At 46.7% G+C, this 17608-nt stretch overlaps 1 protein-coding gene across 1 annotated transcript; it reads right to left on the bottom strand.

The window, feature by feature from the left end:
* Positions 1–739: 739 nt before the first annotated feature.
* On the bottom strand, positions 740–9785 carry LOC132691168 (natural cytotoxicity triggering receptor 1-like). Its single transcript, XM_060652593.3, has 9 exons — positions 9581–9785; positions 9313–9348; positions 6540–6824; positions 5831–6118; positions 3762–3881; positions 3638–3680; positions 3515–3552; positions 3197–3249; positions 740–3110 (listed from the first exon to the last, which is right to left on the bottom strand). The coding sequence occupies exons 1-9, from the start codon at positions 9612–9614 to the stop codon at positions 2964–2966; spliced, it is 1044 nt and encodes a 347-aa protein (XP_060508576.1). The 5' UTR covers positions 9615–9785; the 3' UTR covers positions 740–2963.
* Between the last annotated feature and the right edge of the window lie 7823 nt (positions 9786–17608).

The following is a 17608-nucleotide window of genomic DNA, read 5'->3' as shown; positions in this document are numbered from 1 at the left end:
GTGAACAGTGTGGCTGGAATCAAGAGTGCAAAATGCTGAGGCTGATGAGGTTATCATAGAGGTTATACAGGGTGTCCCAACTTCGGTGCTATTGACATTTGGACCAGGTGATTGTCGATGTAGGGACGGGCTGTCCTGTGCTTCTGGGAGGTTCAGCAGTATCCCTGGCCTCCATCCACTAGGTATCACCAGCACAACACCCTCTCCAGTTGTGACAACCTGCAAATATCTAGACATTGCCACCTGTCCCTTGGAGGACAAAATCACGCCCAGTCGAGAACCACTGGGTTAGATCATTCAGGGACTCCAAAGGCAAGATTAACTTAGGTGCACAGGGCACCCGGGTGGCTCAGTCGGTTGAGCATCTAACTTCAGGTCAGGTCATGTTCTCGTGGTTCATAGGTTCAAGCCCCACGTTGGGCTCTGCGCTGACAGCCCAGAGCCTGCAGGCTGCTTCAGATTCTGTGCTTCCTCTCTCTCTGCCTCTCCCCCACTTATATTCTGTCTCTCTCTCTCTCTCTCTTAAAAATAAACAAACATTAAAAAATAAATAAATAAGGGCACCAAGGTGGCTCAATTGGTTAAGTGTCCGACCTCAGCTCAGGTCATGATTTCACAGTTCGTGGGGTCAAGCCCCATGTCATGCTCTGTGCTGACAGCTTCGGATTCTGTGTCTCCCTGTCTCATTCTGCCCCTCCCCACTCATGCTCTGTCTCTTTCTCAAGAATAAACAAAAAAATTTTTTTTATTTAAAAAAAATTTTTTTTAATGTTTATTTTTGAGACAGAGAGAGACAGCATGAATGGGGGAGGGGCAGAGAGAGAGGGAGACACAGAATCTGAAGCAGGCTCCAGGCTCCGAGCTGTCAGCACGGAGCCCGACGCGGGGCTCAAACTCACAGACTGTGAGATCATGACTTGTGGCAAAGTTGGGTGCTTAACCAACTGAGCCACTAGGTGCCCCGATAAACAAACATCTTTTAAAAAAAGATAGAAACTTGGGTGTCCAAATATTTCTTTGTAACCTGACTCACTTTTCAGACACCACCTCCTTTGACCCTCACACAAGACTGAGAAGCAGATACAGCTTTAGTCCTACTCAAATGGGAAAACGTGAGCTTAGAAGAAAACGTATTTTTCTACTTGAAGCGTGGATGCCGGGAGCTGAGTAATCGATCGATCACCTCCGGCTTAGCACATGCACACGTGCATCCATGTAATCGACATCTTCTGTGATTTTTCTCTGCCCTGTGGTTCTCATTTCGTTTCTCCAGCTTCAAGGAGCAGCTCTGAAATCACAGTCTGTGCGAATTTGTTCGTGTTTGCAGAACTTTATTTTGCGTCTTGCAAATGTTAATGCTGTGGAAGTCATTCATCTTTCCACTGCACACTCGGGGTTTATGGACCACTCATATGTCTACAGCACAGTTACTTGCTTCAACACAGTAATCCCCACAGTGTCCTAATAAGGGACAGACACATTATATCCAAATATCTCTGCTGTGAACAATGCTGAGCTAAATATCATTCTGCAGACGCCCCTATGGACACATGTGAGAATATCTTTAAATTATGTTTACATTTCCAACAGGAAATTGCCCAATCTTTTACTCACGGCCAAATGGCACTTCAGACTCACTGTACCAGTTCCTTCTCCCAGCAATACAAGAAGGTGCCCACACGCCCAAAACCTGAGGTGGCCCAGCCTCCTCATCTTTGCCAGTTTCTTTTCTCTAATGGCTAAAGAGGTGAAGCATCTCATCGCCTGCTCACCTGAGCTTGGAGTTTCCCTTCTGTAAATTAAAATTCCAGCTTAAATTAAATTAAATTCCAGCTTAAAGAAGAATGTTTAAATGTATGCACCATCATGCAGCTGGTGGTTGCCAAAGGAGAGTCTGAACCCAGGTGAGCTCATCTATTCCAGAGTCTAAACTCTTACCTGATAGCCCATCCCACCAAGTGTCAACCGTCCCTCCCTCCCCAGCATCATCCACATTGTTTCCTCCCCTCGGTTATTTCCATCAACGAACACACATGCTCAATCCCCCACTACTTCTCGTACCCCTCACTCCAAACCACCTCTCCGGTTCTCACCACACCTGCTGTTAGCTTTCTACTTTACTTCCTTTTGTCAAAAGTTACTGAAAAAGTTATTGTTCATACCAGCGTCAGGGCCTCTCCTTCTCATTCACATCTTTTTAAAAACTATGTCCTATTTATTTTAATTGCATAACTGAAAAAGAGGAATTCATCAAAATCAGGTGGAAACCATAAATCCCCCCTCCAAATGCCCTCTACACCATTCCCCTCCCCAGGAGGAACCCACCCATCCTGTGGCCAAATTGGTTGCAACTTGGTTCCCTCACAAAGAAGCTTCCTTATTCAGTTTCAGTATTTTGAAGGCTTCAACTCTCAGCGACACCTAGAACATTGTACCAAAATGCCATTAGGAATGTCCTCTGTGACCAAACTGACTCTTATTTCTTGACTTCTCCTTGTATTTTATACCAATGAGCGCTCTTTAAACATTCCTAGACATTGTGTCTGCTCAGTGACCCAAAGCATCCTTACACCTGTTCCAGTGGGTCACCCCCTTTGCTTTCCAAGCGTCAGATCATGGGCTTGCCTCACTCAGTAAATCATGAGTCCTTGAGACTAAAAACTATATCTTCATAATATGTATATCCCCATCACAGATCCAAGGAAAGAGTTGACTTTTGTAAACATATCTTGAATAGGCAACTGAATGGGTAAATATACAAGGGACCAGGAATCTGTTGAGAGATTATTTGATGGGACCCAGAATTTCTTGACAGTTGACAAGTTGACTCCAGTCTTAAGTCCTTGGGGAGCTCCAAGGTGATGGCTGATGTTGAGGAACATGAGTAGGACACCCCATGGAGCTGACCTTCTTTAAGGAGCACTTGAACACTGGAGTCTACACAGCCAGTCCTGGCTCTAAACTCAGGACAAGTTGAGGGTGGCATACACACAGGGCTGGCCAGAGGAATCCTCATGGGTGTGGGAGAGTAGCGTGTCCACGTTCCCCCTCAGGGTTTCCTGGTGTAGCTGAGCATAAGTCACCTCCTGAGAGTCTTCCACTATGGGGACCTGTCAGCATGGAGGTACAAAGTGAAAAGAGAGCACCTGTGGAAGGTTACTGGGGCCGGAGAGTAGGTAGGTAAGGAGAGACTCACCTGCATAGCCATCTGTCTGTCCTTCTCAGGCTGGATGTCGTCTAAGACATCATCTGCAAGGAAAGATGTGGGGGTAAGCCTCCAGAAAGAGCCTTAAAACTACCCAGTCCTATAATATGTGTGTGTGTGTGTGTGTGTGTGTGTGTGTGTGTGTATTTATTTATTTCAGAGATGGTTGACTGAAATAGGGAAGGGCAGTGATGTCATGTCCAGTAAGGTGATGCCCCCACCTTGTCTGCTTCCTCCAATTTGCCTTCTGTCTTCCCCAAACACACCCTTTCCCCACCCCAGCTGTTCCTCCTTCTCACTCCCCCTTACATTGATTTTCTTCCTGGAAATCCATGACTGGGAAGGAGCTGAGAAAGAAAAGATAGAAGTATTAAGACAAGTCTGAGAAATAAGGTGGAAGGTTTTCTACTGGGGGAGTCCAAATTTTCCTACCTCTTATACTTCACCTGGTTCTCGGTCTCACAATCAATGTTCCCTAAGGAGAGTCAGTGATCAGAGTCTCGGTAGGGGATCCATCAAGCCCTCTCAGGCTAACCCTCCCACCATCAGGACATACCGTGTTTGACCCGATGCCAACATTGGTAAAAGAGAAAGAGGAGGAAGAGAAGAAGTAAGACAACGATGGCCAAGATCCCAGTCACAATGGGAAGGTGTCCATTTCCAGGAGCAGGTGGATCTAGGAATTAGGAAACAGTAAAGGTCTGTTTTTGAGCTCCTGCTGGATTAATTTATCCATTTAATAAACATTTAACGTGTGCCTTCCCTACATGAGGCAAGTTATTGGATGTTTGGGAAACCATAGTAAACACCCCCAACAATAGAATCTATGGTCTAGAAGTATTTTTACACATAGAGATAAATTATAGGGCAAAACCATTTATGCCGAATTATATTTTTAAATAAAAGGGTTTCTTTGGGGATAAGCCCTGAAAGATAAGAAACACCCAGATCTCTGAAGTGCAGGGAGAATTGCCTCTAAACAGAGGGAACAGTGTAACATAACCCAACTCAGAGGTGAGAAAGAGCCCATACACCGAAGGACGGGAAGAGTGGCTCAGAAGAGTCTGGGTTTAGGTCTAAATGTAATAGTGAACCACAAAGGGATTGACAAGCAAAGAGCTACGTATTTTTTAAATACTGCATTTTTCTGTGTGACACATGGATTTAAGGAGCCAGGTGGAAAGATAAGGCATCAGGGAATGTGCTGCAGGGTGTGGCTGTGTTTTAACAATGGGGTGGTGGGAGTGGTGGGAGAAAGAAGGAAATGGACTTGAGGAGTTTTCGAGGATAGAAATGATGGCAGTTGAGGTTTGGTGATGGAGTATGTGGGCACTGGGAGCAGAAGAGGAGCATCAAATATTATTGGTGACCTGATCATTGGAGAGGATGAATGGACCTTACTGTGATAGGAAGACCAGTATAAGGAGGAGATTTTGAGATTTACTGATTAAGAGCCTTCCTGAGATGCTTAATAGGTATCTGAGTAGATGTACAATAATCCATGGATATGAAACCCAGAGGAGCATTTTTGATGGGAGTGATAAGTTAGCAGCCACCAGCAGATACTGAACAACTAAAATGTATTATTTTTATGCTACACAGCACCCTGCCTGCAGGCTGGTCATGCACAAACTTCTCCAGTCACCACTACCCCCTTCTCTACTCTATCCCTGCCATTTGTTTCTCAGGTGCCTGCCTCCTTGTGTCCATCTGTCCATCCCTAATTCATGCACCCTCCCACAACTAACCTGTAGTTCCCAGAAGGCACCAGGCATGCTTGTCTCACACCTGTGTGTCTATCCCCTCTGCTCCCCATGCTCAGACGTGATCCCCTCCCTTGAAACCCTGAAAAGTGTCAGCCAGCCAGGAAAGTTATGGCTTACAGAACTCCACCCCCATCCACCAAGACAGCTGAGCTGCCCCTGTCTGCAGCACCCACAGCCTTGTAGGATCTTGATCATAAGCCCATCTTGGACATTCTTCTGTAAATTTTCTGCATTCTCCATTGTGTTGGTGGCTGATGAGAGACACTCCTATGGTCCCAGAATCTTTTTTGGATGATGCAGGGCTTATGAAAATAGTCTTGGATGAAGAAACCAGTATGGCCCTTCCTTTCCCTTTTCTGTCACTATCGCCTAGTGATGATACTCAGTCACCCACTCACCTGCAGGTGGAACTGCCTGAGGAAATGATCAAGGAGGGTGTAAAGGATGACCACGTGCCCACACACCCACCACGCACTCTGCTTCTCAAGAACCACCACCCCAGATCACAGAGCACTTTCGTGTAGATGGTTAAAGACCTTTCTTCCCAAGGAAAATCTCCCTATATCTATGCCAAGTTGTCCTAATAAATACTAAGTTTCAGGGTCTCTACATTGAATGGAGTGATCTTAGCAGGGGTCCTTTTATACAGTGCACAGGAAACCCCTTTTCCTCATCCCCAGGAGGTGAGAGGCAACTTCTACCAACTCCACTTTGACCTCAGTCTGTACTTTCCGATTGAATATGTTCTTCTTTCCAGCTTATCTTACAGGCAACGTGGGAGAGATTCCCCACCCCAGACATCACAAGGGACATCCTTGAGCAGAGCGCAGAGGGCTAACAGTCCAGCCTCTTTCCTCACCTGTAACCAAAAGCTTAACAGGGTTGCTAGGCAGTGACCAGCTGTGAGGGTAGATTTTAGAAGAACCATAGCATCTATAGATACCCCCATGGGCAAGGGTCACAGGAGAGATCAGGAAGGTGTTATGGTCCTGACGTAAAAAATCCTGAGGAGAGACATTCCTTCCATCTTTAGTCAAATTAAAGATTTCATAGTACTGAGATGTTTCACAAAGGAGTGTCACGTTCTCTCCTGAGGTCACATTGGGGTCTGGAAGAGCAGTCAGGGAGGGTGTGTCCTTGTATACGCCTGGAAGAGAAGAGAGCCTCTTAACATTATCAGGGACCCACACACAACACCACCATTCTCTTGTTGGAACCTAAAAGAAAGAAGGGAGAAGTAGGTTGAAATTCAACAATTGTTCCTCTACAGGGATTATGAGGACAAGACAAACACTTTTCCATTTTCCCACAACCAGAGACCAGGCAGTGGCCATATATATGGAGGGGGAACTTAGTATCTGTCCCCATGACGACAGTCCCCTGGGGACTCCAGCCACCTTCCTGAAGAGATATGGGACCACATTCAGAACACAGAGATTTAGACCCAGATGGATAAGGTGGGAGGGCAGAGACAGAGGGCAGGGGTCCTATGATAGGGACACATCGGGCCTAGGGTGGTGGGCAGCAGAGATAGGAGCTAAGGATGTGCCCTTGGGGGTGTCTCTTACCTGTCACCACCAGATCCAATGGGTCACTGCGTCCTGACCAGACTCCTTTCTTCCAGTATATACAGTAGTAAATTCCTGCATTGATGTATGTCACAGACTGGATGGAAAACGTGGAAACTCCCTCGGATCCATCTGAGGTTCTGTCGTACCGTGAGATGAAAGTTCCTATTCTAAGTAGCTGCCATCTGACTACTCCTGGAGGTCCCCTGCAGTGGATGGTCACAGAACTGCCCTGGGGAATCACAGTCCCGGGCAGTGCCCAGATGGAGGGCTGGGGTAATAATCCTGGAAGACAAACGGGACACGAACCCCAAACATGCTGATGTCAGGAAACACCTTTTCTCCATCCCCAGGAGGCGAGAGACAAGTTCTAACAACTCCAGTTTGACCTCAGTCTGTACTTTCTAATTGATTTAAGTTCTTCTTTCTGGCTTATCTCTTAACTCAGGCAAAAGGTCTGGTGGGCAAAGCATCCCATGAAGGAAACAAAAACTATCTCCTCAAGCAATAAAGACCCTGTATGACTGACCCCAAGGCAGTGATCAACCCGGCCTTTACTGCCCAGCTGCGTGGCCCCACCAACCTCTGCCCCCACTTTCCTTATATAAACCTGGAAGTTTCTCAGTGCCCTGCAGACAGTCTGTGACATGTTAGTGTACTGTCTTCTCAGGGTTGGCCTCCCTGAGATAAATCCCTGTCCACCACTGCTTATGTCTCTGCCTTTGGAGTTTGTCAGTGGTGAGTGGCTGAACCTGGTCTTTTAGGGACCCCCGGAGCCAATATTTGAAATCCTTGCCTGATGAAGGTGATTTGTCTCCCAGGACCCCACACTCTTGATTTCTGTCCTGCACACTGTTCGCTGTTTCTCATCATCTCCAAGCCACTAAACTTTGGGATGCCTCTGGGCTTGGTCCTTCAATCTGTTTTTCCTTTCTGTATGTACTCACTCCTGGGTTGTCCCAACGTGGCTTTCTGTCATCGGTCTATACATAGACATCTATATACCCATAGATACTCGTGTACTATTCCTGTGTGTCTCACACACACAATATAACCACTCACCAGAACTCTAGACTGATTTATCCAACTGTGAACTTCTCATGTACACTGGGAATTTTCAACTAGTTGTATCCAAATTAGAGTTCCTGATATATCCCCCAAAGATCCAATCCAACTTAGTCTTCCCCATCAATTTAAGAATAACTGACATTCCTTGGCATCATTGCTGACTGGTTTCTTGCCACTGCTGTGTCCTATTTGGAAATGAACGCTGTGGGTCTATGTTCTTATCACCTGCTGTTAGCACCCCCGGGGTTGAGAAACCATTATTTCTCATCAGATCACTGCATTTACTTTGTCCCCTTCTTCTACAAAACTCCCCAACTGCTCCCCATGCCCTCGTGCAAACACCAAAGGCTATGATCCTGTTTAATAAGTCCCATTAACTCAGTTCTCCACTCACAGCCCCAATAGCCCCATCTCGTTCTGAGTAACTTCTTGCCCTGCTCTACAAAGCTCTTGGCTCCCTGATCTCACCCCCCGACACACACGCACACACGCGCATGCGCGCGCGCGCACACACACACACACACACACACACACACACACACACAATATTCTCACTCGCTGCCCATCCTCCAGACCCACTGGCCTGCATCTAGATGACCAGCCTAGTTAGTTCCACGTCAGCACAACCACATCAGCATTTGTTTCCTGCATGTAAGGGTGTTCTCCCTGATAGCTTCTGCCTCCCTTCCCCGCTCCAGACTTTAGTGTCCACATGGGAATGCCTTCCTCCAATGCACCTCTCCCCAAACACACACTCTCTGGGCGCCCCTTCATTCTTCATGTTTCTCTTTAGCATTAAACACCTCACATGTTATAGATCTTGGTTATCTATTTTATTAGCATTATTTCCCTTCAGTTGGAGGGCAAAGACATTTTTTGGCATTCAAAGCCCTTTCCTCTGACACAAAGTACAATGTGGAGGTCACACCAAAGGCTCAGTATATCTGCAATATGAAGGAATTAACTTACCTCTTGGAGGAGTTCTAAGATTAAAATAAGATAATGTATGCAAAAGCTGAGAACAACACTCAGCAGGGGCAAAACCCCAATAAGTTTTATGTGGCCATTATTAATTTTACACAATGGTACCTCATCTGAGGCTGTTTTCTGAACTTGGCATGCCTTGTATCTTAACTGGTGCCACACTCTGTCATTATTTCATGTTACAAAGGAGGAGGAACTCAGGGCTCAAGTACAGGAAATTACTTGCAAAAAGTCACAAGACTACCGAACGTTGCGGTCTGTTCTGCTTCAGGTCTGTCTTCTGAGCAAGGGTGCCATCCTTGTGAGCTGACCCCTCCTTAAAGAAGGGACCCGGAAGCAGCTGAGGGGTTGCCCAATGGAAAAGGACACCCAACACACCCAGTAGGCGACAGCCTCAGATCCACTGGGGACGTGAGGCAAGCTCCCCAGCTCTCTGCGTCTGCCTTCTAAGTGCCAGCCTTGGCTGTGTTTCCTCTCAGCATTATTAAAGGACCTGGAGGTCCCCTTCTTGACTCAGCCGTGCTGATAGGGAAGAGTCAGGCATCCGGAAGCTTTCTGGAGAAGGAAAAAGACTTTCCGCCAAAAATGGGTGTGATGATGCGAATTTAAAAATTAGAACTGAAGAGGGTTAGTGAGGGGATGACACAGGTTGAAAGTTGGGACTCAACCAAAGCTGCCTAAGCTCAGCCCATGTCAGAACTGCTTAGGAGGAAACACTCACCATTTTTTGCCCAAATCCTTTGTTCCAGACAAAACACTGAAACAGAGAGAGACCTGGTGAGAGAGGTCTACCCTAGAAACCAGTGATCCCCAAACACCTGATACTGGACACCAGACCTGCGTTCAATAGGAGAATGGTGACCCTACAGGTGATCTCTCTATAACCAACTGGCCCAGGACCTCCCAGAGAAGAATCCCATGGAAGGGACCTCCGTGTCGGCATTCTCTTCCCCTGCCACCTCCCGCACAACCCCCTTTGCAACACTCACCAAGTCCCAGCAGAAAAGGGAACCCCAGGGACATAGCACTGGACCCACAGTGTTCTCAGCAGGACCCACCCACGGGTGGAGCAGCCTGGGGCTTTGAGCCTTCACACAGCATGATGTGCACCTGCTAAACACAAAGAGCAACTGCTGCTTTTGCAAGACATGGCTCTGCCTTTTGACCCTCCACCGGAACACTGGACTCAGGCAGGAGCTGCTCTGTGGGTTTCCTGCTGTAATCTCAACAACCGCAAAGACGTTGGAGATGTGCGTAATGCTCCTAACAGTGACCCGTATTTCGGCTACCAGATGTTGAAGGAGGTTTAACAAAAAAACAGAAGTGAGAATCTAATATGTGGAAGTCAGTGAAACTGTTATGGATGGAGCTACAGACCTAAATCAGTCTTGAAAATTTGGTGGAGGGTAATGTAGAGCCAGGGAGTATGTCTGGGAGACTTGTGGACGTGGCTTCTCTGTAGTGATCGTGTGTGTGAAAAGTCATGGAGTCAACTAAGTCATGGAGAAAATTTTTCCTGAATTACTGCACCTAAGAATGAAATCTCTGAGGGGGCAATCATCCCAGTTCACTTGAAAGGACTATTTTAATTTGCTTGGAATGGTCAATGACCTTCTTCTAATCTGAGAAATATGTAAATTCTTAGGCATTTGATATCTTATACAGCCTTTTTTATATATTTTTTAATATTTATTTATTTTAAGAGAGAGAGAGCACAAGCAGGGGAGGGGAAGAAAGAGAGGGAGACACAGAATCCAAAGCAGGCTCCAGACTCTGAGCTGCCAGCACAGAGCCAGATGCGGGGCTCGAACTCACGAACCGTGAGATTAGGACCTGAGCTTAGTCATGATCAGACGCTTAACTGACTGGGCCACCCAGGCGTCCCGGCCTTTTTTTATATAAAAGGGAAAGTATATCTCTTTACTTCTCTTAAGATGTTTTTAATAGCAAGATGATTTCGTATAATAATCTGGTTTGGGGCACCTGGGTGGCTCAGTTGGTTGAGCTTCTGACTCTTGATTTCAGCTCAGATCATGATCCCAGGATTGTGGGATTGAGTCCCACATCAGGCTCTGTGCTAGGCATGGAGCCTGCTTGGAACTCTCTCTCTCTCTGGTCTCTCTCTCCCTCTCCCTCTCCCTCTTTCTCCCTCTCCCTCTGCCTCTCTCCCCTGCTCACACACACTGTCTCTCTACAGTTTATTTTTGTGTCTGTAATTCAAAATGTGTGAATGATTGGGGCACCTGGGTGGCTCAGATGGTTAAGCCTCTGATTTCTGCTCAGGTCATGATCTCACGGTTCTTGGGTTCAAGCCCCATGTCGGGCTCTGTGCTGACAGCTCAGAGCCTGGAGCCTGCTTCCGATTCTGTGTCTCCCTCCTCTCTGCCCCTCCCGTGCTCACGCTCTGTCTCTCTCTCTCTCTCTCTCAAAAATAAATAAACATTTAATTAAATAAAACTTAAATTAAATCGAAATAAAATTAATTAATTTAAATAAAACTTTAAAAAAAGTTTAAGATTCCTACTACAACCTCATGAAGTGCATGATCACAACTAGTCTTGCCTTTCAACAAAGCAATAGAGGTTAAAATTTACAAAACAACTCTTTCAGGCATTGAGTAACATGCAGTGTTGGATGATGATGCCCAAAAGACGGAAACAAACAAGATTGGCCATATAATTGCTCACGTTCTGTGCTTATACTTGATCTTAGCCAAAAGCCTGAGAAGCGATGTCGTTCTGTGCTTATAAGTGTAGGCTACAGTGATATCCCTGAGTCATAAAGCTGCTGCCACAATGGAGTAGAATCAAGTGGACTGAGGGAAGCATGACCCAGCCCCGGGAGGCAGAGCACATGTGAAGGTCAATGTGGATATTATGGACGGTGGTGAGGTGGTAGCCTTTATTCTGGGGACGTTACCGTGGCATGTGGCATTATTGAAGAAAATGCCCAGGCAGTATGATGAATCAAGACTGCAAAGGGGAGGGCCAATGACCTTGTATCATTTCCTTTCCCCTTGTGGATAAGATATCCAGAAATCACTAGTAAATCAACTATTGTTAGAGAAACACAGGCTGGATCTAACATTGGTGTCATCATCTGACAAGGAGAGGTAGGGCTGAAGGAAGGGGTGTGGTACCTACCCCAGGTTGATGGGGATAAGAGGAGTGTGCTCATGAAAAGGAGGGATGCCAGTGGATGTTGAGGGATCGGGAGCTGAGGAGGGACAACAGGCCTATGGAGAAACATCCACAAAGAAAAAGGATTCAGGAATGACACTGAGGCAGAAGTCAGATGTCACATCGAGCCGTAGAAAGAGAAAGAGAGAGAATATGATCTGGGATTTGGGAAGTCTCTCCTTCTGGCACAATTGCTGGGACTCTACACCATTCCGTGGCATGCAGAGTTCATGGAGCCCAAGTCCTTTGAGAATCTCTAGATTCCCTCATTCTGATGAGGTGCTATGAAGAGTTACTGCTCAGCCTGGGGGCTCCCTAACTGCACCTTGCAGACCTTCTCTGCTCTTCTGGGCTCCCAGCAGTAGAAGCCCCCTAACTAAGAGGAGCAGGCCACCGAGGCTAAACTGGATGATGTTCTCTGTTGTGTAATCTGGGATGTTCTCTTTTCCGTAATCTCGGGGTAACGATTCTGTGGGAAAAAGAAAGAATTTAATATGGGACCAACAGCCTATCCCCTCAACCCCAACAATACAAAGATCACACATAAACCACACATCATCCAAATTCAAATAGGCTCAGTCAGACCCCTCTTATGACCTGAAAGTCTCTTTTTTCACTCTGATCAAATGTGAGGCTGCAGGTGGTTCCCTGAACAAGAGTGTCTGGGTTAAGGCATAAACAGTAAAACTCAAACCACAATCTGTCTTCTCCCCAAGTCAAGAGTGCTGATGTGGGGTGGTGGTCACACAGAGGATGTAAAACGTAATACAGAATTTGTTCAGGATCCTAACAAAGACATGGCACCTGCCTGCTGACCCTGACCTCAGTGCCATGATGAGGGGCATGGCCAAGAGAGGGGGAAGCAAAGGGAAAGGTGGGGTCATCAGAGCCTGAGACGTTCTCCACTTCCCTGCTATGAGCTCAACTTCTGGTCACATGACCCTGGGAAGCCCATGAAAGCCTCAGAATGGTAGAGAGGTACAAAGAGTTGCTAAACAGATTACCATCCATAAATGTCTAGTATCACAGGGCTATGAGCAGCTGTCTGTGTTCTGTCAGAAGTGGTAAGAACATGTGGCTCAAGGTCACATGGTTTAGGAGACACTCAACCAGGGACAGCATAGAAGGGGAGCCTGGCCACCTAACTGGTAGAGAGAAATTCATCAAACTTCAGCTCCAACCACAATAATGCCACATTCAATCTGAGACCAGAGACACCCCTCCCCCCCCCCCCGGCCCAGTGAAAAGGGGAGAGGTGATTACAGTGTCCCAGGGAGGAAGGATATTGAGGCTAACGTGGCATAGGATGGAATTGTTCTGCATGTCCCAGTCCCACAGGGTACAAGGGGTTTGGAAACTGAAGGTCCACCTTCCAACCCCATTCGTTAAAGATTTGTTTCTACCTGTACTCTCAGTATACTTTCCATATAGCCAGAGGTGGTTTGAAAATGCGATGAGATTCTACTCTCCATTGGGCATCAGGGAAAGAACTTGAAAGCTGGAGACTTTGGGGTTACATTCTGAGAGGTGGAAAGGGGAGAAAGACTGGCAAAAAGAACATTCTAGACTAAGGGCAAAAGCAGAGGGAGTATAGCTGGAAAGAAGCGGGTGAAGTGGAAGTTGAAGCAGGGGTCAGAACAAACTGGAACTGGAGTCTGCAGAAATAGCTGAATTGTTCACTCAAAGTGCCAAAAAAATAAGGTTTTGAAGCACTTGCATAGGCTCATGGTGCAATGGAATGGGTTTTGAAAGGATGGCTTCAAGTGGGGTGAGGAGGGAGCACGGCATCGGGCAGTGGTGGAAGATGAAGACACGTAGGGGGGATGTAACTGGAACCCAGTGATATATGAAGGTACCTGAGAACACCTGAGGGTGTGGAGAAAAATCTGCAAACTCATAATCACTTTCCAAAGTAGAAACAACAGAAAGTGTTCACCCATTAGGTGTGGATTTTATGGGAAAGAAAGGGGAATCGAGATTGGCACAAAAATATTCCATTGGAAAGAAAGGGAAGACGGGGATGTCACTGCTGGAGAAGTGGTCTGAGGGCAGGGTTTTTAGTCACAGGTTGTGCTGATCGAGAGCGCTTTGTAGAAATGGAATTTTTGATATCGTTTGGTGCGATTCAACCAACATGGAAGACTGCTGACGTAAGACGCACCATTGTTTTACAAGGAGGTGAAAAGAACGGAGTCAGCCAGTCAGACTATAGTCACGTCCTAACTTTAGAGGCGACAGATGTGGAAGACATGCATTTCAGGATATAAATGTGAATCTATATGCTCCCTATATTACGTATATTATATATGCTAAATACAAAATATAATATATTACTATATAGCGTATATTACTATATAACGTATAATGTATATGCTAAATACAAAATATGATAATATATAATGTGAGTTATATTTTTATATATACTTTGTGTTGGACATAATCTAGTACACGTGTGTGTGTGTGTGTGTGTGTGTGTGTGTGTGTGTGTGTGTAAATAAAGTCACATATGCTACTCAGGAATTCAGAGGGGCTTTCTGGGCTTCATAAATATATTGAACATTCATCAGCAGATGCTGGAAGTCTTGCACATTTAACTTTCCGTATTCCCGGCGTCCTTGCCAGTCTTCTGAGTGTATTCACCAATTTGAGTCGGTGCCCCGCTGTGTCCCCTCCTCATCCCAGCCTCAGCCTGCTGCCTCCTCTCATATTCCCCCCCCCCGACTCTGATCACCTTGATTTCTTATATATAGTTCCATTTGCTTACCAACGTGCAACACACCTGTTCATCTTCCAAGATTCCACTCCAATGGAATACTTGGCTTAGCGTACTGAGCCCCCCACAGAAAAATGGGCTCGGCACCCCTGCCTGTTCACGTGAAGTCTTGAACATAACCCATCACATAGACACTGCTTTCTTGTTTTCTGTGGTCCTCCCCTACTTGACTCGGTTTACTAGAGGTCATTTTCACAACCCAGCATCATCAGCTTGCAGTCAGACAGACAGAAAGCTTGACACAAAGAGTCTTGACATTATGACCTCCCCTGACTTCTGTGTCATGACCTCTGGAGGTACCAACATCTGGGAAGGGTTTGAGGAGGGTTATGAAAAGCGTCCAGTCTCTTTGTGCTCAGTGTTCCCGGGATATCCCCTAGCACCTATAGCGACTTTGCATGAATTGAGAAAAGGCACATGTGCCCTGAGACCGCTTTCTCAACATGACCCAGAGATTCCCACAGTGACCCTGATGTGGATGGAGCTGCATTCCATGTGGCCCCACACGCTCTGCAACACCAGAAACACCTCACACAGCTGGCCTTGGAGCTCCCTCCCCAGTCACCTCGTGGGACATCCCAGAACACAGACATGGCAGTGACCGGTCTAGGACATTCCTCACCTGTGACTAAAAGCTCAAGGGGATCGCTGGGCAGTGACCACTAGAACTGATTGTTGCTAAAAGAACCATAGCACCTGTAGGTCCCCTGATGGGCTGAGGTCACAGGGGAGATGAGGAATGTGTTGTGATCTTGATATAAATAGTCCTGGGGACAGACAGCGGTTCCATTCTTGCAGAGAAAGATGTCATAGTTATGTACATGACAAAGAAGGGTCACAGTCTCTCCGGAGGTCACATTGGCGCCTGGATGAGCAGTCAGGGAGGCTGCTTTCGTGTACACTCCTGGAACATAGTAGAGCTAGTTATTAGAGGGAAGCCATACCCAAAGCCATCATTCTCTTGGTCTGACCTGAGAGAAGGAAGGACAAAGTCAAGGGGAAATTCACCCCTTGCCAGGACAAAACACCCGCTTTTCTTACTTTCCCATGACCCAAGACCAGAGAGTGGTCATATAGGGAAAGATGAGCGTCTGTCCCCATGATGTGCGGTCCCTTGGGGGCTCCAGCCGTCTCCCTGAAGGGATTTGGGATCATATCAGAACACAGACCGGGACCAGATGGATAAAGTGGGAGGGCAGGGGTCTGTGATAGGGGCAAAGCTGGTCCAGTGTCATGGGCAGCCCAGACCAAGGCTGGGGGACAGTGTCCTTTGGGGTGTCCCTTACCTGTCACCACAAGGTCCAGTGTGTCTCTGACTTCTGACCAGACTCCTTGCTTCCCGTGCACACAGCAGTATACCCCTGCATTGACGTAGGTCACATTCTGGATTAAGAACTCAACCACCTGCAGAGCACTGTGTGGTACTCTGCCATACCACAGAGCAGAGGGTCTTTGTCTCTGCAGATGGGAGATAACTGCACCGGCAGAATATGCTTATGGAACTGCCCCAGGGGATCACAGCACTGGGCACTGCCCAGATGTCAGGCTGGGAAGTGGTCACTGCAGGAGAAACAGTCTGAGATGACAAGAAACCCAGCATCCCACTTCCTTAAGAGGCCCTGGAGCAAAACACCATGTGGGTGTGGGTTAGAGTCCAGCACGTGAGTCCCAGATGTGCCCCCACCTCAACCCCGCATCTCTAGATGAAAAGAGAGGTTCAGTCTCTTCATCTGTAAGAAGGAGCTCATTTCTATATTTACATAAAATCATTAACATTTCACAACGGACATCAGCCTGCTTAAAAATGACCTCCACAGGACGCCTGGGTGGCTTAGTTAAGCGTCCGACTCTTGACTTCAGCTCAGGTCATGATCTCACGGTTCATGAGTTTGAGCCTCACATCGGGCTCTGCGCTGACAGCACAAAGCCGGACTGGGATTCTCCGTCTCTCCCTCTGTCTCTCTGCCTCTCGCCAGCTTGCACTGGTTCTCTCTCTCTCTCTCTCTCTCTCTCTCTCTCTCTCTCTCTCTCTTAACATAAATAAAAACTTTTAAGAAATGACCTTCGCTTGACTTCTAGCCGCTCACGGTCTTGGTTTTCCTATGGTTTCCTTGAATATTCCTTCAACCTCAAACTCCTAAAATTATGCATGGAAACCTCTGGGCTCAGTGCTCCAACCTAGGTCTCATTTCTCTATATACTCGCCCTGTGTAGTCACCGTGAACAAAACGCACACACATACACATGCCCCTCACTTAAAGTCTAGACTAGTTCACCCAGCTGTGAGCTGCTCACCTGGGTGAGTCATCTCCTGTGGGACATTCCCTCCTTAGGGCCAAAATAGAGCTCCAGAAATATTCCGGAATACCTAATCCAATCTCATTCTCCACCAACAATTTAAGAGCAACTTATTCCTTAGTGTTATTACTGAGTGGTTTCCTCTCCACCACGCACATTCAACCTGAAAATCAACCCTGAGGGTCTCTTCCTCATCACTTTCACTGCTATCCTTGTTCCCCTTACTGCCCTTTAGTAATATTTCTCCTTAGCATTTTTTTAATTGTTAATGTTTATTTATTTTTGAGAGAGAGACATAGTGTGAGCAGGGGAGGGGCAGAGAGAGAGGGAGACACAGAATCTGAAGCAGGCTCCAGGCTCTGAGCTGTCAGCACAGAGCCCGACATGGGGGCCTCAAACTCACAAACTGTGAGATCATGACCTGAGCCAAAGTCAGATGCTTAACCAACTGAGCCACCCAGATGCCCCTCTCTTGAGCATTAAAAACCTTCTAACATAGCACATATTCCAAGTTCTCTATTATGTTAATTTTATCTTTCCTCCCATTAAAGGGCAGGGATCTCTTTGCCTGTCATGTCCCCATGTAAGGGGGTTATTCAAAGCCATGTCCCCAGTAAGGGGAACAATGCTGAGGTTACAGCAGGAATTCAATATATCCAGAATATGAAGGCATCAGTTTAGCTCATCGAGAAGCAGTAAGCATAAAAGGAGACAATATATGCAATTGGCCAAGACTATTCCTTGGCACATGAGAAAATCTCAATAAA

This window comes from Panthera onca, chromosome E2, assembly GCF_046562875.1.
Source record: "Panthera onca isolate mPanOnc1 chromosome E2, mPanOnc1 haplotype 2, whole genome shotgun sequence".
In the NCBI taxonomy this organism is placed as follows: domain Eukaryota; kingdom Metazoa; phylum Chordata; class Mammalia; order Carnivora; family Felidae; genus Panthera; species Panthera onca.
Note: the sequence above shows the minus strand (reverse complement) of the source record. Positions and strands in the feature narration are given on the sequence as shown.

Coding starts and splice junctions, on each gene's coding strand:
- LOC132691168 (XM_060652593.3), bottom strand. CDS start 9,614: ATGTCCCTGGGGTTCCCTTTTCTGCTGGGACTTG. Junction 3,681..3,761: donor TTGGCATCGGGTCAAACACG/GTATGTCCTGAT, acceptor GACTCTCCTTAG/GGAACATTGATTGTGAGACC. Junction 3,250..3,514: donor TTTCCAGGAAGAAAATCAAT/GTAAGGGGGAGT, acceptor CTTTCCTTGCAG/ATGATGTCTTAGACGACATC.